The sequence below is a fragment of the Astatotilapia calliptera genome, chromosome 12 (assembly GCF_900246225.1).
Source record: "Astatotilapia calliptera chromosome 12, fAstCal1.2, whole genome shotgun sequence".
In the NCBI taxonomy this organism is placed as follows: Eukaryota; Metazoa; Chordata; class Actinopteri; order Cichliformes; family Cichlidae; genus Astatotilapia; species Astatotilapia calliptera.
Window position 1 is genome coordinate 32,809,257 of NC_039313.1, and position 25,627 is coordinate 32,834,883.

At 42.7% G+C, this 25,627-nt stretch overlaps 1 protein-coding gene across 7 annotated transcripts in view; it reads right to left on the reverse strand.

Annotated features, from left to right (window-relative positions):
• Window positions 1–1,256: 1,256 nt before the first annotated feature.
• The window catches only part of LOC113033563 (ral guanine nucleotide dissociation stimulator), a 56,298-nt gene continuing 31,927 nt past the window's right edge, over window positions 1,257–25,627 (reverse strand). For 4 of the 7 annotated variants that reach the window (XM_026187508.1, XM_026187506.1, XM_026187507.1 and 1 more), the window contains exons 2-18: window positions 13,310–13,614; window positions 11,987–12,061; window positions 10,815–11,044; window positions 10,438–10,562; window positions 10,089–10,304; window positions 9,898–10,001; window positions 9,743–9,827; window positions 7,633–7,710; window positions 7,173–7,259; window positions 7,025–7,057; window positions 6,800–6,921; window positions 6,117–6,212; window positions 5,828–6,032; window positions 4,861–4,935; window positions 4,216–4,482; window positions 3,982–4,096; window positions 1,257–3,657 (exon numbers count right to left, since the gene is read on the reverse strand). In XM_026187508.1, coding sequence (XP_026043293.1) covers window positions 3,482–3,657; window positions 3,982–4,096; window positions 4,216–4,482; window positions 4,861–4,935; window positions 5,828–6,032; window positions 6,117–6,212; window positions 6,800–6,921; window positions 7,025–7,057; window positions 7,173–7,259; window positions 7,633–7,710; window positions 9,743–9,827; window positions 9,898–10,001; window positions 10,089–10,304; window positions 10,438–10,562; window positions 10,815–11,044; window positions 11,987–12,061; window positions 13,310–13,614 — 2,394 coding nt within the window. In that variant the 3' untranslated portion in view covers window positions 1,257–3,481. Of the gene's footprint in view, window positions 3,658–3,981; window positions 4,097–4,215; window positions 4,483–4,860; window positions 4,936–5,827; window positions 6,033–6,116; window positions 6,213–6,799; window positions 6,922–7,024; window positions 7,058–7,172; window positions 7,260–7,632; window positions 7,711–9,742; window positions 9,828–9,897; window positions 10,002–10,088; window positions 10,305–10,437; window positions 10,563–10,814; window positions 11,045–11,986; window positions 12,062–13,309; window positions 13,615–18,252; window positions 18,536–25,627 lie in introns of those variants that run through there. The other 3 variants (XM_026187509.1, XM_026187504.1, XM_026187503.1) reach the window with 3 other exon arrangements.

The following is a 25,627-nucleotide window of genomic DNA, read 5'->3' on the forward strand; positions in this document are numbered from 1 at the left end:
GTGTACCCCGTCTCCCCCTCTATGTTAGCTGCGATAGGCTCCAGCGACCCTGATAGATAACCAGAAAAGAATGGATAAAAATCCCAACAGCATGAGGTAAAAAAGAACAGATGCTGCTGTGACTATGCTGAGTTGAGGCCATGGAACACATGAAAATGCCATCAGACGCAGTCTACGAGTGAAATATTCAAATATATGTTGCTAGTTTTGGTTTTAGAAGAAGCTGTGTGTACTATTTTCCTCTAGGAAGTTGAGGCTAAAGAGGGTAAGACTTCAAACTTGAGGTCAGGTCAGCTCACTAATAAAGTGTAAGCGGGTCCTCTGCAAGTTACAAACTGCTTAGATGAAAGAAAAGTGGCAAAACTGCAGTTCCTTTATTGGCCACTTGGGGCAATTTCACCCGCATAGAAATGCCAGTTTTGTAGCTGTTTTCATTACTAGAAATTGGTCATAAGATCTCAAAGTCTGGTGTGACACGTCGTGTAATCCAGCCTGTGATGTTTGGTTGGAAAAAAAGATTCAGACATGCCAAACAAAGATTTTAAAACATGAAAAACATTTTCATGAAAGTGCAGTTTTTACGTCAGCGCCTGACAAACACGTCTGCTTCAAGTTTCTCGGACAACAGTCTCCACAGGGAAATGGGTCAACACATTTTTTTTTTTTTTTTTCCCATAGTGTTCTCCCCTTTTTTTCTTCTAGAAAACAACAGTAAACAAACAAACTGAAAAGGCAGAGGACCCGTCTGTTCAACCTTTTTCTGTCTTTACATGTTTTGTTTTGTTTTTTTGGCACATGTAGGATCAAGCCTGCCGCCTTTGCTGCTCGCCTGAGAGATGAGCAAAGGGCGGATGTTCACTAAGACATCATTAGAAGGGAATGAGACGTTTGGGTTCACAGTGCTCGACAGGACGCGCCGATCAACAGGCAGAGAGGGCAGAGTGAAAGGGTCGAAGGTCACAGTGTTCAACAGCGAAGGATTTCACGCCACAGCGGTAACAAACAACACCCACGACAGCCGGACGCCGTGCCTCCAGCTCATCATCACCACCATATTGCTATCACTCTTTTCTTTTTTAACAGGCGTTTCATTCATTTGATCGTTTGTACGTGACCTTCATGCAGATGAAAAAACAAACAAAAAAGGCAAAACATGGTCGCAGCACAGGCCAGATGATTTGTTGTTGTGGCGATATTAATAACACATCAGGAAAAAGTCCAACCTCAGATTTTAGCGTGTTTCCGATGACTTAATCTTTTTTTTTTTTTTAATTTCCCATTTCCTCCACTTCCCAGAATGCTTTGCAACAGATTTTGATGTTTTCTTTTCACCAGTGTGAAAGAAGACAGACATACTCTGATGTCATTTATTGTATCTAATGGCCAGCAGTGGGCGACACCTGCAGCTGCAAATAGACTTCTATTACAGAAAATGACCACACTACTCACATGACCTATGACCTCAGGAAACAGTTTCCTCTTAAGTTTATGGTCTCAATTGTTAGATTCAAGTATTAGTGCATATAATATTGTGTAAGTCTTTGGAAACCATGGTCCCCATTAGAGGTGGTTGTCATTCCCTAGCCTATGACGGTGTCTCTTAGTCGCTCAGCTGATTCACCCCCTGCTACTGATGGCTCGTTACAGTGGGTATGTCCATCTTTAGTATACAGTTTATGTTTATCACCTCTGCACCGCTTTGTATTAGATCTGGCAAATGTTCTTGGTTAAGCCACATTAGTCTGGCATCGGTTTAGCTGTGATCAGATGTGTTTCTGCTGTAAGAAACAACTCAGTTTTGTCATTTAGCACCTGCGGAAATGAAGGAAATACCAACCACAAATATTTGAAGCAAGTCACCAAAAATTGCTTGTTAAAAAACCAGCGCTGAGTGTGTTTAAGGTTGGATTTTTACCTTTAAAGAAACAGAGAGCATAAAGAGAAGAGTTTGTTCCCCTGTGTTCAGTCTGGCAGCGTCACAGTCTTTCGCCTGGGCGCCTACGCACGAAACATTCAGGAGCTCTTCTGTACGCTAACAGGAACAGAGAACCTAAAAATCACCCAAAGCTACTTTTTCCCCCCCACATGTGCTGTTAGTTAGAGCCCAGAGAGGAAAGACTCTGCTGCCATCACAGACACGTAAAAAACCACAGATGATACCGCAGCGCTCACCTGGCCCATCATGGCACATTTGGAAACTGATGGTTATGAAAGCCAAGCCGCCATGTTGGAAGCACAGCTAAAACAGAGAGTATCGACTCTACCGGGCAGAGCGGCCCTTTTTACTTATTATTTCTGTAATGCCTCGTGTCCCTCAGACGTTTCTGTGTTCCTACATGGCGGCTGGTGGTCAGGAGGAAGAGAAAAAACAAAAACGTGAGGTGCAGCTCATTATGACGTCTTCAGAAAGATAAGTAGCAGCACCATATCAAAGAGAGAGATGCAAACAAATGTACAAAGAGAAAAGAACAAAGCGTCGAGTCTGTTAACAAAATCTCGTGGTCCGTTTGAAAAGAATATACTGCACAGATGGTGTTAATCGATATATACACTCAGTTTTTTTGTGTCTTGTTCTCAGCTCATGTTTCTGTCCCACTCTGTGGCATCCTTCTCCATGTAGTGGTTACGATTCATTAATTAATAATAATAATAATAATAATAATAATAATAATAATAATAAAAAGAAAACAGTGGCATGTGATTCATGGCTGCGCCCACTGGTTTTGACACCACGTCTCTGTTTCAGGCCACGTGACCTTTTATTTTTGTGTATGTGTAACATGGCAGCGTTCAGGAGTTTATAGAGTCCAGATCTCTCCACGCTCGCGTCAGCGTCGCTGGTGTTAAAATGCTGAGGCGGCAGAGAGCGAAACCTTAAAGTGCTGCAGTCCTGCAGGCACTGTCGACATCAGGGACCACCGGGGCAAAAGCGGTGGCGGCGGTGCGCTTGAAACAAAAGCTCCCTGAAAAAGTAGAATCACATTCAGACACCTTTCTGTCCGTTAGTGTTTGCTCCACGCAGGAGGGTGCGAGCATGAAGACCGCAGAGTGATCACACAGGGACGAGGCTCTGCAACATGGTTTAAAAAAAAGCAGGAAAAAAAAAAGTGTTTTTGTCGAAGGTGCAGAAACGACTGATCTGACCAACTGATGTTAAGATGTAAACAGCTGTAAACGAAACGTAAAAGGACCGGGAGATCTGATGCTTTTCCATGAGCCGGCTGAAGCAGCCAACACGCCTCGTTTGTTTGTTCCTTTTAACGTCCTCTCAGGGTCCCGACGACGCGACAGTTAAGTGTTAAGGTGCTCCTCTGCTTCCCGAGGTGCGCTTGGTCGTTCCTCCTATTGCGTGTCCAGTTTTTGTCTGAACAAAAACTCAAGCACCTGAGCAGAAGCTGACGAGTGGAGGCCAGAGAAGGTGATCGAGGAGGAGGAAGAGGGTGAGTGGAGGAGGAGGAGGAGGAGGAGAGAGGAAGTCTCCTCAGAAAATCCCTTTGGCGATTTTCAGTCCCTTCTGTTTCATGCGAGGCAGCGTCGAACTGGCCACGTTCTTGGCCCGCATGGGCCGTGCCAAGCCGCGCTTTTTCAGCACAAAGTCATAGTTGGCAGTGGAGTTCATGGCGTAGAAGACGTTGGCGTTGTCCGGGATCCGGAGCTCTGCAGGACGAGGTCAGAAAGAGAGAAGCAACAAGTGGTGATTAACGAGTTTAAGCAGTGTTATTCTCGGGGGACATGAAAGAAAATCAATTCTTTATCTTTCACCACATGAGAAACTGTAAATATATGCAAGTCAACACATCGGCCATTAAATTCATTTTAAATTAACAACAACTAAGACAAAACACATGTGTACTATTAATTACTCTCATATTTTTATGGAAGTTTTCACTGTGCATCAGGAACTTGTATCATAAAAGCAGCGTAATATTAAATTCACTGTTAAAAACCAATAATGAATACATGAAACAAAGAAATGATCACCTTTGTCCTCAGAGATTTTCTGCATCAGTTCGTAGTCCTCGGTCTTCTCTCGCTCCAGATTGTGTTTGATCATGGCCTTCCTGATCACCGCCGGAGTCTTGTCCTGACTCGTCACCTGAATCGCAGACAGAACATCAACATCTGTTCCTAACTATTAACCATCACTTTACACACAGAGAAAACTCCGACTTCACTGCCTCTTAAAAAGCCTGAAAGCTGTTTTTCTGCCCTCACCAGGATGCTCTTATACATGTTCCCGTTCTCCACGTCCAGGCTGACCCTGATGATGCAGCAGTCGTCCACCTGCTGGTTGTACAACGGCAGCGACAGAGTCGAGTAGTTCGACACAGCCGACACCGAGCGTTTGTGTGAGCGCGAGGCCGACAACGGGGTGGAGGAGGAGACGGAGGAGGAGGAGGCGCTGCTGGAGCCGGAGGCTGAACCAGAGCTCGAGCCCATCCCGGACGTGTCCAGAGACGACAGAGACGTACATTCCCAGAACTGAAAGGTTATCAGAGGGAGAGGTTGGTGGGAGAGGCTGAAAAATGAAGCCAATACTGAAGAAATAAAAACCTCATGCAGTTCCTCTAAAGATCACTTGCGGCTCCAAAAGCAAGTCAGTCCCCATCAATGCTTCATGTTAAAGTTTCCAACTTTACATGAACATGTTTACAGCTACAGTAAGCGATTCTGGTATCTGTAGCTAATTTTCTTCTTAATAATAAGGGGAATTATTATTGGACAATTATTACTGAGCAGGTTTGCAGCTTTCTAAATCGAGTACCCCACCCCACCCCACCCTGTCTGGTTTGCAGACAGTCATCCAAGCCATTTCAGGTTTTCAGTGTGAAATGAACAGAAAAACATAGCAGCCGTTACCGTTGAGGTTGTATCTGCAGCTGGAGCTTCTCTTCCCAGTGCTGAGACAGTTAGTTTCACCGAAGGAGTCGACGTCTGGAGGAGGACAAAGGAAAACAAAACAGAACCAGTCATCGCGCGGCCCCAGACCACTCTGACACGATGACAGCCATTATTTTTCTCCACACAGGACACCTAGATCACGCTCAAATAAACTGAACTTTAGGTGGGAACAAATGTGCTCTGTGAATAATCCCTGTGACTTAAGGACTTAAGCTCCCAGTGTGGCTGTGCGCTGGGAGTTTTTCTAAGTATAACACTGTGGAACTCACGTCTGTTTGTTGTAACTGTGAGTGATCACCAGGGGGCAGCGTGGGCTACTCTTACTCATGTTTGTAGAATTTCAGCAGTGAAGTCAAACCCAGCGTTAAACTACATGTTTATAATTCGTAGCGTTCATATCGTCTTGATTTTGAAGGCTAAACCTTGGTGTAGTCACAATGTCACACGATTTCAGTACAAATGACTACAGGTCCCACCCAGGCCTGGTTTTCTGTTCAGTTACGGTGTGTTTTGGTCCCTTTTTTGATTTTACTGATTTTCTTTTTTGTGTTTACATTTTTCCATTGTCTAAAGTGTTTCCTTGTCTTTATTTACTTTTGTTTTGTGTGTGTTTGCCCTTCATTATCTGACTCTCCTTCTGCCCTGTTTTGAATTTCGGTTTTGTTTTCCCCGCTGAAGTTTTCTTGTAGTTTGTAGCAGTTAACATTGTCCAATAAAGGCTCGCCCTTTTGTATTCAGCCTGCTTCCCTGTCCTCCATTTGAGTCCTTCTTTCGAGTTTTATGCTCAAAGCAAAGACTTCAAACATGAGGAAACGTTTCCAGCAGATCCACTGTTGTTTTTTTCCCTCCTCACAAACAGCTGCTTAAAAGTGGCTGTCACATGTTTTACATTGTGGCAGAAAATACTATGTGCAGCTTTTTCTACCTTTCTCTCGTGTCCCTCCGGTGAGTCTGACAGGAAGCTGGCGTTCACATCCTCCAGGTCTGATCCGCTCGAGCTGACAGAGGTGACGCTGAGAGCGTCGCCGCTGTCCCCCCCTCCTCCTTGGTACGGCCTGTAGTGCGAGTGGTCGAAGGACTTGGAGTGAGAGCCTGCGGCACTGCTGCAACCGGCCTCCGTCAACTGTCGGCTGCAGATGACACCGTAACAGGAGGGTTATGAAAATAAGACTGGTGGTCAAGTTTAAAACAATGGTATTAACGCTGCGACTTACTCGCTCCAGCGCTTCATGATTCCTCCGTTCTTCTTGCCTCGGAGCGTGTTGCTCGCCGACTCTGACAGAGGCTCGATCTCACAGGACAGATTGTAGCTGCGGGAACAGGAGGGAGTCAGGACGGCAAGAGAGAAAATGGGAATTCAAAGACATAAACTCAAGGATGAGATAGGATAACACGGTTAGCACCGATAACACTGAGCTGGGTCATTACACCTGCAGATGTGTAAATTTGGTGGGTTTCACCACTGCTTCCATAAATAATTCTGTCATTTTTAATGGTTTTGTATTATTTTAAACCCCTCACCGCCTCCTCTGAAATGATATTTTCACCATTTTCATCAAAACGCAGATATTTTAATCCTGACGGCAAAACTGAGGACAAACTGAATAACCCACGCTTCATGCTGGCAGCCAGTGCTGTGAATCATTTCATAAACTCCTAAAAATCTTGGAACATGTGAACATTTCATGTGTTCCTGCCAAAACTTGAGGGTTTATATATATATATAAATATATATATTAGTTGTTTTTAAAGCACGGCACCAAGTTTTGTTAAATTCCCCTTTTCACTGTCAGAATTAAAGGATGACTGCAGATATCCAACCACCATCAAAATAACAGCCAGATTTCCTGCTTTCCTCCGGGGTCAGAGACAGAGGGAGGAGCCTGTGATGACTGACCTCTCTGCCTCGCTGTATTTGTCCACGCCGGCGAACCACTCCCTGAAGTGGCTGTCCTGAGTGAAATTGTAGTTGTTGGAGGCCAGCTGGAGCAGTTTGATCTGAGCGATCACCTCAAACTCCTGCAACAAGAGGGCAGAGCCGAAAAAAGGGTTTGACTTTGAGATTTGGACCGCCAGATTATTTTTGATGATGACTTCAAACAAACAAAAAGAAATAATTCACCTTTCTTCTCTTCTCGAAGTTAATCAGACCACCCTGAAAAAGAAGAAAAGAAATTATTAGCAGTGATAGAAAATAAAAAATACAAACCCAGGAAGAGGGTTTAAAATCCAAAAATCATCACAGTAACGACTCCCATCTGACGTCTGACCTCAGTGTAATCCTTCATGGCAGTGTCCATCATCACCAGGTCCGTCAAGAAAGTCCCCAGGTAAGGGATCGTCCCCTGCATCACTCCCTGTTTACGGAACACGTGGAGATGAACATGCATTTAGAGTGCAAGTAACCATTTCTCTAGAACAACGTTATTTAAACCAGTGCTGCAGGAAAAATTTGATTTTCATCAGTAAGTAGTCCTGCAATCTGCAGGAGTTTAGGCTAATCACTGCTTGTTGAAATTTGTAAGAAAACTTCCAGAAAGCTAAATTTGAAGAGCAGCTGCCAATCCCCCATTCAAAATGTGATTGTACTCCTTAAGTGGATTTGATATAGAGTACTGGTTGCAGCAGATGTGCCTGTTAGCATAAGAAAAATAAGTAAATGGAGGCTGACTCAGCGCCTGAAGCAGTGCTTTGGTGGAAAAGCATCAAGCAGATAGCATGTGGTCTCACCAGGTCTCTCTGCTGCTGGTGTCTCCTCTGAGCGCGTTTAGGGTTGATTTCTAAAGTTGCAAACTTGGAGGTGCCCTCCTGCAGAATAAACAACACATGATAAGTTTTTCTGGATGCTAAAAATCACAAATGTGCAAAATAGAGGCCAAACACTAAAAATACCCAACCCTCCTTCCACCAAGGCGCAATAAGTGAGTTTTGCTCACTCACTTCTGCAGAAAAACAAACGTCCCCACAACAAACATCCCTGTGCTACATAATTCAACATCAGACACAGTTTATCCCATATTGTCTTCCTTTAAACGACTTCTGAATACACACATTTCTCCTGTAATACAGTTAGATTAATTTTTGTTGTGCGTTTCCCAAAACCACAAAATGACAGATAACACACTAAACAATAAAACATATATAAACTGAAAGAAAAATAATCATTCTGACTGACCCAGATCAAAATGCTCAGTTTTGGTCTTTTCTAAAATATAATGTTAGGCAACTTTGAACATAGCTGTAGTCGAGCTATAACATTTAAGATGCAGGTGTTTCAAATGTGGTCTTCAGTGACATCGCTTTAAAATGAGGCTCTGAAGCGAGGACGTCTCATTCCGCCTCGACTCCTTCTTCCTCATGCCTCGTCTTCGCCTCCTCCGCTCGTATCTCTCGTGGGAGGAACTGAGACCAGGGAGAGGAGTCGAGGACGTGCAATCCAGGAATGAGAAATGACACACATCTTACAAGCTAACTCAACTCAACTCCAACCTGACACATTCTCCAAGCTTTAGAAACACTATAACTATTTCATTCCTGTCATTAGCGATTTTTAACCAGGAACCTCCCTTCAAGGATGTTTTTCTCCAAAAGCTTTTTAAACTTCATATACTTCGTTTATGTGTTACAGCAGATTAGATCTTTAAAACCTGTTCTGAAACGACCTCAAAGTAAAAACTGGGAGAAAATCCACCTCCTTGCCGTTCCTTGCGCATTCCTCAGAGTGATGTAATGCCCGGAGGCCTCCGGAGCTTCGTGCAACTCGAGCCAACTGAGTCGAGTCAACGCGGCCTGTCCCGAGCAGATAGACAGAGGCGACGCCCTGAGGTCTGCTTTCACATATTGGAGCCGTTATCTACACCTGCCAAAGGGTTCCTCCCTGTGACGTCAGCAGGGATTCCCTCAGCGGACGCCGCGGGTGTTAACTAACTCAGCATTACATCAGAAAACTTCTCAGGTTAAAAATAGGTGATTGCAATTATTTACAATGATTATGAGCTTTTTCCTAAAAATTGAGCAGTCTTTATGAGCGTGCAAATGTCAGAATGTGACAACTTAAAAACTTGTTGATTGTAAGGACAGCGCTGCAGCATAAGTGCAACTAAGTCCTGTTTCAGTCTAAGTTTCTTGTGCGATAAAAGCCAAACATCCCTACTGCTCTTCAGACCTTCTGTTTACAAGCAGCAGCCACTCAAAAGCGAGTTGGTGTAAAAGGCGGAGGAATTAAAACAGCTTGTTTCAGACAGAGGACGAATGCAAAGCCCCAGTGCAAGAAAAATAATCATTATTTTGACCTGTGAATCATGCAAAGCTTGTGTAGTAAAGTCAAAGAGTAAAGACGAGCAGCGGAAAGCATGTGCAGCCTGTTGATCTGTCATCTCATTTCCTGCTCACTCAAATATCTTGAATTTATGAATCAGCTCCTGCTGACCTTCCACTGAATGCGTCAATACGAGCAAAACACTCTGACGGTGTCAACAGGTCTCTGCATTAAACCCACTATATCGCACTAATGATGACAGCAACCTGTCAGCTGCACAGAGCCCACCCTGGACATCGTATATGGATCCTGTTGTCCAAAAGTAACAGAACAAGGTGCTCTGATGTGCAGGAAGCTTGGCTGCAGCTGTTGTGAGGAAGGATACTGACAGTAAAGGGTCACCTAGCCGTGCATCCTCCCGCCGCCTGCTCAGCTGCCACGTGTTACTGTTATGTAACTCATAAACTGATTTGTCTGCGTATTATTGTGAAGATGGCTTTTCCTTCAGCGGCTAAATACACCTCCTCCGTTTTCACTGTGCACCCCCTCAGTGTTATGTTTACATCTGTTGCTGTGACTCACCTTCACCAGCAGCTCTCGGCTCAGGGAGTAATTGTTGTCGTCAGAGAAGATCTCGGACAGCTCGCGGAAGGTTCGGAAACTTTCCCTGTAGGCGGACAAAGAGGTCAGCGCACAACAATCACTCTGCAGAGCCTGCAGGCGGGCACGAAACCTACCGTGACACTTCCTCCCAGGTCCTCTTTAGGCGGTGGATTGCGTTGCACTGCAGGGCGGAGAGGATGGCTCGCAACGAGGAGAAGTTCTTTAGTATTCGACACTCCTGAAAACAGCAATCGTTCAGTCAGAAACAAACCAAAACGGCCGTCAGTCCCAGGAGCACATGAGCTCAGCAAACCAGAAGTCTCACCCGGGCAACTTCTATCCACCTCTCCAGCAGACGGGCTCTCTGGTTGGGCTTCAGTGCCGGGTTGCTCAGGCAGGTGGTGATGACACAGTTGGTGACAGAGTTGAATTGGGCCACGGTGGCTCTGATGGTGGGAGCCAGGTGCTCCTTACCTTTCTTATCCCGCTGAGACCAAATCCCCCCCAGGCAGTGGTAGGGAACCACCTTCTTGAACAGATCCTGAATGGACGCAGAGAAAGAGGGGAGTTAAAATCGATACTTATTTCTAATTTAAAGAGAGGCGGTGCAGATACGATCTTAAGAATCAACACCACCAGGTAACTGTGCTGAAAGGGACAGGAAAGATTCTCACCGCGTCCATGAGCGTGAACTGCTCTGCCACCATGATGGGGTCAAACGACAGGAAACTGAAAGCAGGAAGCTCATCCTCAAAGCCGCTCTCTTCCTGCGTAGCAAAAGGGCAGCCGATGTGTTCCCCTAAAGAGAATAAAAAAATATATATTTTTCACACAGCTGACTCCACCCGAGCTCAACCTTAACACAGCTCCTGCACTTTTTCTGAGCCAACACTTTCTTTGTTCTTTACAGCAACAAATATCTCAGCGTTTGAACTGAAACTGAACATCTAGAGCCACCTGAAATGTGCACAGCCTTCAACTGGTTTATTCTAACACTTCAGGTTTTTATTACTGTGGGACCACCATTCTGATATGTTAAAGGAGTCCCTGCCTGCTCTGGTGTCCCTCTCTTGTCCTGCCTTCATACCATCAGGATCAGGCTCACACTGCTGTCTTCGGTGGAAGTGGGCCAGCAGGTTGCGGGCACGGCGCTCCAGGTCCGAGCCAGGGAAGTGGAGGTGAAGGTAAGCGAGGAGCTGATGTAGACACTCGTAGTTGGGAGGGCTCCAGAAGTCCTCAGAGTACTGGTCCAGCCACGCGCCCAGGATGGACGAAACAGTGCTGAAACACACAGGAAATAAAATATAAGAAAAGAGCCTCCTTAGGAAACCCACAAAGCAACAATATGAAAGTAGAAAAACAAAATTTATAGAAAGACATTCTCACATTTTCAATTTTAAGGTGCGCTTGAGAGAATTATCTACTACAGTATGTTAGTGTTTATCTGAACTGGTGACTCTTATGGTCAGGTTGTTTTTCTATCCTTTGTTATTTCCATTCTTGTGATTCAAACTAAATCTAAACAAATATGGTTTCTGTTACACAAGAGTATAAAAAAAAAAAGCCCTGTTTTACTGAATTAATGAGCCATCTTGAAACCCTAAAAGAGCCTCTACTGCTTAAAGCTCGATGTCATTAACATGAATGACCCTCCACTTAGTTTAATACAGCTTTATTTTGGCTTAGATTTGAAACAATGGGACCTTTGAGTAATACAGCCTTCATTCAGGATATAAGGATGACGCAAATAATGCATAATGCATTATCATAAAATGCATTCAGGGTCACTACATGGCTACAAGATGGAGGAGGTGGTTTTTACTCATGAAATAATGTTCCCAGTGCGCGGATTTGAGTATCTGAAGATATCTCATTTATTTAGAAAAAAATTAAAACTGCACAATGTTTCCATGAAGTTTAAAACAACAGCTACCTGAAGTCAATGGGAGCATTTCTCAGAAAACACTGTCTTGACTTTAAGGATTTAACTAAAGCTCTTTTAAAAGAGAATAAGAAAATGAATAAGTTGTTTATTTTTCTGTGATTTATCACATTTTTAGGGCTGCCTGAACCCAAACAGCCCCCTCAGTCTGACAGGTATCCAGCCACGGGGAAGAAAAGGATCCCTTTAAGCCGGGGAGGAGGGGGGTTGAGGCTCGGTGCTGTGAATGTACTCTGTGATTAATGTTGGAAGCTCGACACTGAAGGTCGCAGCACGCTTACTTTCTCAGCTCTGTGCAGTCGTCCTGGGAGACTCTGTGTGCTGTGGCTGCAGGCACATTTTGGAGCTTGGCATACCTAAAAACAGAAAGAAAAAAAACACCAGTTTCATTTTATGAACCAAACTAATGAACAAAACAACCAAAAAAGAAAGAAGCTTCAGTCTGAGTTTTCATGTCAAGGTTTGATGGCTCTCTCTCTCTCTTTTGTTGTTGTCCCTAATAAGCTAAACATTTTAAAAGCACAGGGGCATTAGTAACAGTGTTTTGTAATACTGAGCAATATTTAAAATTATTCTGAACAGAAAAACATGAAACACTCAGAAAATGTCCTGAGGCAAACTTGAACCCACGCCCCTGCAGTAGCCTTCGGCATGTGGGTCACATACGGTGATACTGCTAAACTCATTGAGCCTTACTGTCATCGGCATCTTTTTATTTTTTATTGCAGTTTTATTATTGTATCATATTTATTTTTTACTACATTTTGCTTTGCAGTACAACAATTGTAGCAAAAGCACAGGAGTAGTAAAACTAGTCGTAGTTTTAGACCTCTGACCACTGCGCAGGGTCCATCCACTAAGTGCACGATGGCCGTTTAAAAAAATACAACTTCACAGCACAAACGAACACATTTACTACAAATCTGCTGTGTATGTGCGGTTTTTCCCTTCATCACAACTGCTGGGTGGACATATTTTGTTTTATTGGCTTTTCAGGGGTGTGGTCCTTTTGATTGACAGGTGTCCAGGCGCAGGCGGTTGTCCCGGGCCTTATCTCTGTTAATTCGACTCACTTAACTGAAATATTCAGCTGTGTGTGCTGTTGGTGCCTTTTGGATAATTTTGCATTGAACAGCTGAATTAACCATGATATCACTCGGGGTACCAGGTTCAGCTTTTTTGAGAGAAATTCTAGTAATTTATAAGTCTGTTAATTAATGTTACGTCAGTCCTCTGTATACAGTGTGTAGGCATGATGGGGTTCATTTACAGTGTGATCATTTTGGCACTTTTGGTCCTTTATAATCTTAAGAAATATTCCCTTGTTTCTTGTAATTTGGAGAATTTATTTCTAAGTAAATCTGCTATTTTAATCTTCTGATATACTGAATTTTTTTCTCTGTTTGTTTTATAATAATGGATCTGAGCATGATTATGTGTCACAAAACAAAAATATTCAAGTAAAGTGTCTAAAATTTGTACGTAAACACAACTTCTACCTCAATGTATTCACATTCATTTCTGATTAAGAATTTAAATCAGAAAAGTCTGGAAAAAGCACAAATCTGCTTTTCCACCCGGTGTGTCGTCTGGTGTCACCGTACCTGTTGAGCAGGAGATCGAGCACCTGCTTGGTGGTGGCGAAGGATCGGTAGGTACAGAGGAAGATGGTGACGTAGGTGGAGTCTTTGCCCTTGAACGCCGACACCATGTACTCCACCAGCCTCTCCAGAGTGCCGGCCTTGATGGTCCGCACCTTGCAGGTTTCGTAGAGGCTCAGGGCGGAGTCCGTGTCCACGCCCAGCCATCGCTGCCCTTTGCTGGCCGACTGGTGAAGCTGCACCTTCCTCAGTGTGATGGTGAAGATGGCGTCCTCCTCGGCCTCCTCGCCGATCTCCTGCGTCGAGCTCTGAGAGGCAGACAAGGAAAACAAAACATTTTTACTCCAACTGTCGACTTCGTTTGGGTGAAATTTTGTCCCAGGATCCACGGCGGTTTCTTCATGCTGGAACAAGCGCTTCAAATAAGTGTTTAAGGGACCAGATTAGAGGGAGCTGAAGGCTGAGAGGAGCAGCCATCTTTACCGTGCAGAACGTGGAGTTAAAAATGTCCGGCATCTAATTCTGGGACTAAACCCTTTAATTATGACCATCTGTGTGACCTGGCCCTCTCCTTTCTGCTCGGTCCCTCTCTCTGAGTCATACTTCATGAATCATGTGCGTGCACAAACAAACAATAGCTTGTTACCAAACAGAGCTTGCTGGATAACTGGGTCGACAATACAGGCTGCAGCCTGCATTTACCCAAACGGGGAATTAACACAAGCTGCTTGTTGCCTGAATGAGGGCTCTGTGGGCCGCTGCAGGTCACCACCCACAACAGTTTGTTGTTGTTTTCTCCTCAACATGAAAAACGAAGATGAAACAAACCATGAACTGTGATGCTGACGGGGATCATCATAAAGTAAGGATACGAATTCCACTTCACCTGATGCCTCATCAGCACCGCTCGTGGTTACACAACAGAAACAAAAGTGTTACCTCTGACGGCTTATGAGTAAAATTAGATCTTTAACACTAATTTCCTTGAAAACACCAAACTCTAGCTTAGCTGCCTACAATGCAACATGCACTGGGATAGTTCTTCAGCTGGCCTGCAGTGCTGTTTCCCCATCTAGCTTGCCCAGTTTTAGAGATATCAGCAATAAGGATGTCTGCCTCTTGAATTTAATTGACCTAAATGGACCTTTGGAGGATGACTTAAACATGTAAGCAAAGATCAGCTCCCAAGCAATAAAGATGAGAACATAATTAGATGAGTTCATTTTCAAAATAAGAGCAAGAAGCACTTTTTTCTAGTTTTCTAGAAACTTGATCACGGTTGGATAATTTTTCTAAAATGCTAAATTGAACAACCAAATATACCTGGACTGTCTGTGAGTGGGGAAACACCACTGTAAAATAAACATTAGCTGTTTGAGGGGCCAAGAAAGATGAACATATTAAAACCTAACAGGAAGAGCTACGGCGGTGTGAATCACTATGGAGGAATGGCATGCAGTGCCACAGTCATCTGTCACGGCCACTTATCGTGGATCCTCAGAGAATTAGTCATTCAAGTCCATTTCCAGCATCTCAGCTCGGGGCTGAGAGACGCTCAGCACCGTTTGGAGCTGTAATTAAATGTCAACAAACAGCTAACATTCTCTGAGTAATAATACAAAGACTAAATTGGGAGAAACTGTGATATTTTTCACTATTTTACGTGTATGGAGTGAAACAGTAACAGTTAATGGCCAAAAAACAATGAGCATAACCGTGAGCTGCAGCCCAATCATTTAGTGTTATGTCAGAACCAGCCTACTAACAAACAGATTATGGACAGAAGGCGATGCCATTTCACACACTTGATAACCAACAATGTTTTCATAAACGCAGAAAAAAAGACTCAAATCAAACTGGCTTTAACTGGGATATCTAACCTCTGCCCAATAAACAAGAGTCCTGTACACAGAAGGTGACCTTCAGTAACCCTGAAGAGACCCTGACAGCTGAGGGAGGGTGTATGTGACAGATAAAGAGAGGAGACAAACCCCTGGACTGCTGTAAATCCTGCTGGATATAATGGCCGAGGCACAGCTGCAGCTGAGAGGCTCAACAGCAGGAGCGGCTCTTATCAGCCAAACCGCAGAGGCCGCGCCACCATCACCTCCGGCCCGAAAAATGCAGCGCTCAAGGGCAGCTCCTCGCTCTATCGGGCGAATCGATTCCCAGAATAATGCTCCTATTCATGTTCCCGTAAGTGTTGCCGTGCAAACCAAACAGTCCGTGCTAGTAGAAAAATAAGTGAGAGGCTGATGCTCTAAAAAGGGGAGTTCAATGCCATCTCCAAATGGCTTCAACAGAGGAAACTACCAAGTGTGAAACACCACTGTCTATTTCAACATGACTAGAAGCTGAATCTAGACTCAAAATGTCGGTGAAAATGAAATCTTAAAGTTCATTTGAAGGTTTCTCCAGTGAAAACGGACAGAAATGCTCGTCTCAGTGACTCGTCTGGGTCTCAGCTGCACAGCTGATATGTTGAACACCTTGTGAACCATCTCGGAGCTCAGCATGTTTTAAAACTGAGGCTTAAATCTAGAGGTGACTCTGCTTTTGCCATAAGAGATTTAGTCTTCAGTCTGAAAACTGGGGTGTTTTCCTACGAGAGCCATGAAGCAGGTGACAGCGTTTTCAGTTTTCCTCTTAAACTGAAAACAGTTTTACAGTTTGAACATTTGGGCTCGATCACTCTCCTTGTAAATAAAATGAGAAAAAAAGTTTATTTCAAATCAGGTTCAGTTGCAGTTTGACTTAATCAGCATCGTTTACTGATGTAACAGCTCAAAAGCACTGATAAGACATTCAGTGGGGGGTTTCTCATAAAATCTCATAAATCCAGAAGCAGCCCTTTTCGTTTCACTTACATTTATCTTTTCCTCGCATTCCTTCAGCCTGACTCAGTGTTTCATCAATAAAATCAACACCACACCGCGTTTTAAAATCCCTGCTATAAACAATTAATGACACGCCAGACAAAGCAGGGTCACAGTTAGATGTTAATTATAGAAATCACACTGAACCAGAAGCACTGATTACTTTTATTTATAGAATCCAATTTACCCACTGTGGTTAAAAACAAAACTAAACAAACTGCGTCACAGTCATTACAGCAGAGGAAGGGGTTTTGGTTATTTTTAATTTACCGGCAGCTCTCCTGAACATAGCGATGCAAATTTAGTCTCTTAGTGTTTCCACTGAAAACTACAAGATGTTCAAAGTGAATTATACAAATTATTTCTTTTATCCTGATGTGTCACGATGTTCAGGCATAGTCAATTCTGGGAAATAACTTGATGCTTATTAATATGGCATACAGATTTTATAGTTTAAACAGAACCTATTCTGCTTATTTCTCTGAGTCGACATTCATAATAATCCTTGATCACCTCATGCTGGACCTTCCTGTCTGAAATAAGCCATTTTAGCTCTTCTCTTTTAAAGATCATCCTCCCTTTAACACGGCTTTCTTTCATTGTTTAGCCCACTTTGATCACAAAGCAGGACAAGGTGGCTAATGCACAGAACATGTACCATATATTTCTCTCTCTGTAAAAAAGCTGTAAAGCTTATGAAAATACAGTTAAAAGTCCAAAATGTATGCTCTCAATCACATTTTCCAAAGCATGAACATACCCTAACCCAGTGGCTCCCAAACGTTTTTTGCTAGGTCATCCTTTGTTTTACAAGAAAATCTTTGCAGTGATTAAAACATATTCAAAGTGAAGTGGCTGTCTACAAGTAACAGACAGTGATGATGATGCTGCTATCATTTTAAGAAAGAACTGATATAATTGTAAATATAATCTGGAGCATCTGAGCTGAATAATATTCCTCGAACACTGCTCTGAATCAGTTACACTGACAACAATATAAATGACACAACTACAGAAGGGTCCACAGGAAATGTCTGGCATCTAGAAACAGCCTCCTCCACACTCTACATTCACCTACACCGTCCTGGCTGTGAATGACCATGAATGCAAAGTGGGCTGGAGGAATGTGAGGCGAGTAAAAGTGTCAGGACAGAGTCACGAGGCAGGGAGGATACGTTTCCAGAAGGAAGGAAAAGGAAAATTAAGCCACATAATCCTTGTTTTAGACTTGTTTTAATGCTCAAACAAACTGGTTTATATTAAACACAGTGGGTTTTTTTCCTTGGCTTCCTTTGGCCTGACTGTTGCCCGGTGTTCCAGTACAGGAGTCGGCTCAGCCCTCACATTAAATGGTAATCTTACCGCACGAATGTACCAAAGCAAAATCCTAGTAGATTTACAGAGGGCTGAAACAAAAGAGGCTTGTCCAGCTGCTAAGGGTCGTTTTTAAGGATTCCTGCTGGCCAAGAATACCCAAGGAGGCACTTTGGTCAAAGACTTTTAACAGTTTTTAGTTGCTGGGTAGTTTTTAAACTTGTACTTTTAAATAAGGAGGTCAAACCAGCATTCGTGATGGATGTTTTCAACCATTTTGAGTCCCTGTCTTCCTGCTTCCAAAAAACTCTGGTGTTTGTTTTTGTTTCCATGACAGATTTTGAGGTTATCTTCTACCCTGATCCAAAACATAAACTTAGATTATAAACTTATTACCACTGACAAAATGACCCAAGCTGAAAGTAAAGGCTCTCTCACGGCTATTACCAAGAAGGCTGCAGAGTTTCAAGATTTTCTTTGAGTAAAACTTTATTTAATCTGTAAATATAGATGGAGAAGAGCTTCTGACTGCATCAGGATTAGGCACAAACACCTTGAGTGACTTTAAGGGTTACTCCTGCATGACTCCATCCAAAAAGGAAAATCACCAGGATTCTAATTTTTAAAAAAGTAAACCAAATGAGAAAAGTTTTTATTGATTACACAGTCAATTCAGGAAAGTTCACGTATTTTCTATTAAAAAGGCAGCACAGACTCTTGCACTGCCTTAACTACATGTGGACCAGATATACTTACATGCACAGTCATCTATCAAAGGGTGAAGGAAAAACAAGGAGGCGACAATTGGTGCTAAATTCTATCTTCAGCAGGACGAGGTGACTAGCTCCTTCCTGCACCTGCCATGGCAGCTAGGTAAGTATGACTGATCATGAAGGATCGTGTAGCTTTTCATGATTTAATAACGTAAAACACACACACAAATGTATGCACTCAGCTGTGTGTGTTCATGTTAATTAGGGATGTGCATAGAGCTGTTCGATATAACGATAAATATCAGATGACGATATAAAAAGTCTATCGTTTCATTTTACGCTATCGTTTGTTTCGTGGTGTCGCAAAATAAACTGTTTACGGCAATATTTTTTCATCGGTCACTGTAGTGGCTATATTAATTTCTTAAAGTTCTCTCTTTCTCTTATATTTTATATAACCACACTACGGATGGACAAGCGCCTGTTTTTATGCGTTGTCGTTAGCAACAACGACGGTAACAGCATCGCGTGTCCGCTTGTTTATGTTCCACATAAACCTTTCACAATAAAGCTCAAGATCCTGTTGAGACTTTTCAAAATAAACTGAATCACGTGAAAGAGCAGATTATTTACGGATGAGAAGTAAAAAAAGAGCCGCCAGGTGCTAAAAAAATAAACCTTTGACTCAAACGTTAGAACAGGCTTTTCCCTGCAGCACGCCGTGTAATAAATACTCACAAAGAAAACGGCGGCGTTTACAACTTATGTCTAAAAATGTATAGCTTCATGCATCGGTTAAAACACTCCAGCTACATGACGCGCAGCTGGAAACATTTCCCGCAAGACGAGCTGTCCGAGATTCATAGAATTTACAGAAAATGTTACATTTTTGTGATTTATATCGTTATCGGGACGATAGATGTCTTATATCGGGATATGAGATTTTGGTCATATAGCACAGCCCTAGATGTGCATAAATACTCAAACAGACATTTCAAAGCTGCTATCTTTACTCATCTCACACTGTGTATGTTTTCAACATTATACATAGCCCAAACATTTCAGCAACATTTAAAACACGATTCAATTAAAGGTTTCATATAGCTCTGAAAATATACAATAAATGTTTATTTGTCTAATTAAATCTGTGGATTTCAAGTGTGATCAGTATTAAACATTTTCTAAAGGGATTCTGTGTTTTTAGACTCTGCAACTAGTCTAATTTCATAGCAAACATCACTAATGCTAATTAGTTTATAAAACAACCATAACATTCTAACTGAGAAAGGCATACCATGAGGTAACAAGCTTTGGATCATAATTTTCCTGCTTCCCAACAAGTTTTTATGTCTCCTGATCATAAACATAACCTTTGTTAACAAAGCTCTTAGCACTACCAAAAACAATGGCCACACTTCTAATGACCCAAGCAGACATAAACAGGAATGATTCTCTATTGAAATTAAAAGTTAGAAGAGTCGAGAGCATCAGCATCAACTCCCAGCCTCTTCACAGCAGCCGGCTGACCTTTTCATTAGTTCGAAAAGACAATCACATCCCAAAATTTAAAAAAAGAAAAAGTTTTATCTCAAATAACAAACCTCCTTCTTTCTATCTGATAGTGTATAGGCTTTATAAATACAGCTAACTGGCACAGGAACAGGCTAAAATAAACATAAGGGCTGAAGTAAACCTTGGGGCTGCGCCAAATCCCCCCCAAGGCCAAAGAGCCCTCTGGGAGTGTGTTCGGAGGAGTGAAGCTACAGGGCTCATCAACAGCAAACACACCTGCTTCGAAAGTGACCATTAGAAATCCCCTCTGAGGCAAAGTCTAAATGCAGATCAAGAGAAACTCTCAAGAGAAAACCTGCCCCCTCCCCCAAAAACAATCAACAGCTGAACAAAGGCAACGCGTCCATTTCAACTCCACGGCACAAGCCGGTGACTTCCCCTCGCTAACAATGAATGCTGAAAGGCGGTGAGATCATTTGGAAGCGGGGTAAGACACAGAAGAGGGGAGGAGGGTGTAGCCGAGCTCTTTAGCTGGTAAACACTGAGGCACTGAGGGGGTCTCTGCGAGCAGAAGGCTGGTTTATGCGCCAAAGTCATTACTCATCTCCCACTGATGCTTCTGAACAGCTAAAGTGTCGGGACGCAAATGCAAACATACAATATAATTTCCAACTTCTCTTTAAAATAATTTGTCCAAGAGCTGATGTTTTAGTTTTAATCAAGCACCATGAACACTACAGCAGGTAGACATGCAGATACTTTCTTGGATAAGACAATAAATGTAACCAGGTGCTGGCAAAGTCACGAGGCGACCAAAGACTTTAGTTCCCATCCAGTGCAGCAGGTAGATATTCAAATAACTTTCAGCTGTTGGCAGCAGAGAGAAAATGAGAGATGACACTGGGATGTATCACCCGATAAATATTTAGATAATATAAATTTAAGTCACAAGTATTAGTGAACAAAAAAGGAGCTAAAATCATAAAACAAAACTTCTTCTTATCAATAAAACAAAAATACATAAAGACACGCCCCCTTACTTCCAAATTACCTTTATTCCAGCAGTTTCTCCATCATTTCTTTCCCAAACTAACAACAACACAAACGGTCTATTTTTATCCCTGTGCTTCTGCTGTCCAAAAGCTGACTTTGGAGAGAAATTAATTTGACAGACCAGCCGTGGGTCACAGAACTTCTGCTTAGATTTAGGAGATGACCTCAATCTACATTTCCTGTAATCAGATTTTGTTTTTATTAAGTTGGCTTGTTTACAGTGTCAAAGAAGATTCAAAGTGACGGCAGTGACTGTGGATCAGCAAACGATGGAGGATGGAGTTTATTTTCTTTCATGTTTTTTGAATTATACTTTCTACTAATTTCACTCAAATTTATTTTTTTTCTATAAAAACTAAAATAAGACCTTGATTTAACCCTCGGCTTAGGACATTTCTGCCCATGTGAGAGAGAAAGGTATTAACCGAGCCAAGCTGGCTTGCACATTTTAGCGTTGCCATTATCAATCACACTCACAGTTTAATTGGGAAAATGAGCCTCTTATGCTGATCCCGTTCAAACAGGGCTGATTTTCATATCCATAAATCATCGTTGATGCAAATTAAATGCTAATTAAATTTGACTGTAAAACTCCTCAAATATCAACACGACTTGGATTCAGTCATTTATGTCACCCTGAGTCAGACAAGCCCGACTCAAAGTCCACTCTGTTGTTGACTCTGGAGCTTTTGCACATATCTATGCAGACGTTTGGTGTCGTGGAAAGTTTAAACGCTGACATTTCCATTGAGCAAGCTCGTTCTGCTGATGAGGACTGTCTGATACGTGGGAAGGCTCCAGAACAAGCAACGTTTTATTTTTTAAGACAACCTGCAGTTAGGATTTCTTGCTTTACACTCTGGGAGTCAGAGGACATCTGCGCTAAAATCTAAAATATATTTTGAAGGATATAACAAAAGATTTCAGTAATTTTGCATTCCCAGACTTCAAGTCTGTATCGTGAAGTTCCCTGCTGATGCAAATAGCATTGACTCAAGGTCTGCTCACTAGCTTATGCTGGAGGTTTTCCTGTTACTATCACAGTCACTTTTTTTCTAATGATAATCTTTCAGCACGGCTGAAACCTGTGGAAGAGAAGAAGAAGAAAAACCATCCTCTGTGACTCTTCACAACCTCATAAAAGAGTTACGGTCAGGTAACTAATACCAGCAGCGATCCACCAGAAACATGTGGTTAGGCTACAAAACCAGCGTGACGGAAATCCCAATTAATTCTCAAGTGATAACGAGAACTTTGATCATTTTGTCCCGCAGGAGGTTTAAACGTTACTTCTTACAAGCAAAACCTCTGAGCTGTGTCCACGCACAGCGCATTAAAGACCTCCATCCTCCCCCTCTGCTCCCAGTTAATCCTGCCGAATTAAATCAAATCCCTCCAGAACCTTCTCTCCTGCTCTGACCCACTTTGTAACTCGCTCAGTAAAACAAAATAGCTGCTTTAAACGCGACAGGGTTGTAACTGCTTTGTGTCTTAAAATAAACTTCACCTAAATCCAAACATGAACTCACAAGTTTTAAAGCCTACAGGGGGACACCAGCCAGCCGGCTCATTTTTCCCTCTGTATGTTCTAACGCCTACCAAAATAAAGCAACGCAATATTGTTTCCGCAAAGATTATATTGATGTCAAAGTTTTTCTCCAGGTTTAGATAAACATGCTGCAGCAGACAGACAGCAAGTGCAGAATCAGGCAATTTGAGCAAAGTTGGAGAACCGAGTATTTTTCCAGGCGTCTGGCCTTCACATTCCAGTTTCTGTCTGCTGCTGCGATCCAGCCCTCAGCCACTCGACTTTCTCTCTTCAAAATGAACCCAGAAACAAAAGCTCCTCTGTGCCGAGTCGGACGGTCCGGCTCCTGATTCTCACAGCGACACTTAACCAAAGTTCCGGCTGTCGGGGCTTATCTTAAATAAGAGCACATCATAAATGGCATCCCCGTGACTCAGGCCAGAGAAAGCTGACTGAAGTCACTTTTTCTTCACTGTAAATCCGGGTCATGTGGATATAATTAGACAATGAGACATGCACAGAGGAAACCGTAATCCAGCATTGTGCACTGTCCAGTTTTTGGTTTATTCTGATTGTGTTTGAGATCATTTCTTCCATGTGGGGCTAACCGGTGCTGCGCTGCAGTATCATAACATACATCTGGGACTGCTCACAAGCAAGGCTGAGTCACTGTTAGCTCCGAGGACAATCAGATGATGACAGAAAGAACGAAGTTCATGGAAAATGTTTCAGCAGCTCGGAGTCTCTCAGTTCGCCGTCACTCTGCGCTTCTAAAACTAAAGACACCTAAGTACTCCCCGAGGGTAGCTGCCCACTGAGGGGTTACCCTCACTGTCAAGGGCTTTCTGTCTGTTTGCATTCACGCGTTTACGGTGCGACTGGCATAGCAACAACTACAAACACAACAAGATGGACGACTGGAGGTGTGTGTCTATTAGGGATGGACTGATCTGATATTTGATTGATTATCAGTCCGATCGACACATCGGTTCAGTTCTGTGTTGTTCTGTTTACTGCACCACGTGTCAGCAGCAGCAGCCTTTTTAAGTAAAAATAAAACATATTTTCTGTTGCTCCTGTAGGGAAACAATGACAACGTTGTGCTGAACACTGTCCAAGGTAAATGGCATTGTTTTTCTTCCTTTGAATACCCCCTTAATTAAGCTTGGAATTCCAATTTCCCTGCTTTGTTCTAAAGTTAGGGGATATTTTTGGTTAATAGACGGAAATCCCAGATTTTATTTATTTTTTTAAATATGTTGATAGCTGGTGCTGCAATAACATGGAGAACATTCACTAAACACTAAGGGGAATGATCTATGAAAAAGTCCCTGCACTTCCTTCCTTCCTAAACCGAATCAGATCCTTTAAGCACAAAGGTGAACAGAGTCCCTTGAACCAATTGCTCTGGGAGTTGCTTCGCTGCTTCTCTGATGTTCTCTGCAAACTGATTTGTAATTGAATGAGCTGACAGTTCAAAGTGCTCACTGTTTCTCTTGAGACGGGCTCGATAAGCAGCAGTCTTTGTTCAGCAGAGTTTTATGAAAGGTTCGGCCCCTGATCCTGCTGATTTGCTAACGGACTGCATCGTTGGTAATTATGACTATTTTTAGCTTGAATGCACTGTTGTATACCGTTTGGCTTATTGCATCTGTGGCCAAGAGGGCTTCTTGGCTCCTGTGAAAATTAGATTATACAGGGTTGAAAAAAAAAAAAGAAGAAGCAAAAACACGGTTACATAAAGTCAAACAAAGCTGGTAAAGAAAAAGAAGAAACAAAGCACGATGCACAAACAGCCAAAGTACACACTGTTACACAGAGAGACCGCTTAACTCTTAATGCAATACATTTGTACCAATCAAATGGCAAAAAAATAACAAGAAACCCTCTGCTAACTGAGGTTAACAAAGACTATCCTCTTCAGTTACACGTGGACGAGTTGTGGTTGTATGCACAGTCACCCCTCAGAGGCCCATTTTGAGCCAGGAAAAAAAAACTCTGCATGAGTGCAACTGTTTTATTATAGGGTAGAAAAAAAGCAATTCCATCAACCTTGCCATATCAGTGGGTCAGTTCCTGCAGAAAGATACAAAATGTTGTAGAAATAGGTCGATAAATGTAACTTGGTCAAGCACATCAGCTTCAACTTCAAATTTAAGCAGGCATGCATCATTTTTGTGCCTTTGTTATAACAAATCCGATTTTACAAAGAACCAAAATGCCCATTAATCGCCCAAAACAATCATCCAGCCGTGACACAGCACAGCATCACTTTGTTATTAGCCTCACACTGCAGTAACTTCATCTCGTGGCACACCTCCATTTCAAAGCCACTCGATCCTCTCAGCTATACGATACAGTGCATTGAGGCTGATGTTGCTGGTTACACGGAGTCAGAGGGATCAACAAATAGCTCAATCTGACCGCCGGCAGCACCACATTAGCCCCAGTGACCCCCTCATGCTGCAACACAACCTCAGCATCAAATAACATTCATGTGCAGCAGGAGGGGAATAAAGGCAGCGATTGTGGAGGAAACCCCTCAGCCTCCGCAGGAGGGGGATTAGGTAATTGTGTTAGAGCAGAGGATTAGATTAGAGCAAAGGGACGAAGCAGAACAGGTTAGCAGGGGACGGGAGACCAGCAGGGGCACACTGAGGCAAATGGGGGGGGGTTTAATAATGAACCTCTGATACCAGTCCAGTCTGACCGAAGACACCGAAAAGTAAAAAGAAGAGAACATGTAATCCAGGTACACAGACTGGAATACATGGTCTCCATGGTGACACTGCCATCCAATCCTTGGCTCCGTTTAAGACCAATAAATATGATTACTCATCCTGCCCTCCTTATGTGATCGAATGTTCGAGATGTATGGAGCACAAGGCTGGAAAACGTTTATTTAATCCAGAACAAAGGCAATTTCTATAGATAGCAATGAAACCATATCTATGAGGCTGGGTTTAAAGAGGACAGCGAGGCGGGGGGAACATGACAGTTAGAGATATGAAAACAGTGTAGTGATAGAGAAGCAAAACACACGTGATCTTCATATACAGCAGGGACAGTTTCCTGTTATTAACTGCTCTAAATTTGCAGAGCAAAGAAAATATTTGCATACCCATAAACCTCTATTTAATTCACAACAGAACACAGAAAGCATATCATAAATATATCATTTTACACAGCATTAAAACTTTGGCACAATTGGGTTTGTAGTGTGTTCAGTCTTCTAAAGTCAAACATGTTAACATGTTTCGGTTTAGTTTACTAAAGAATAAAATAACCCTCCATGTGTTTGAAGAGTGAAGCATTTAACCTGCAT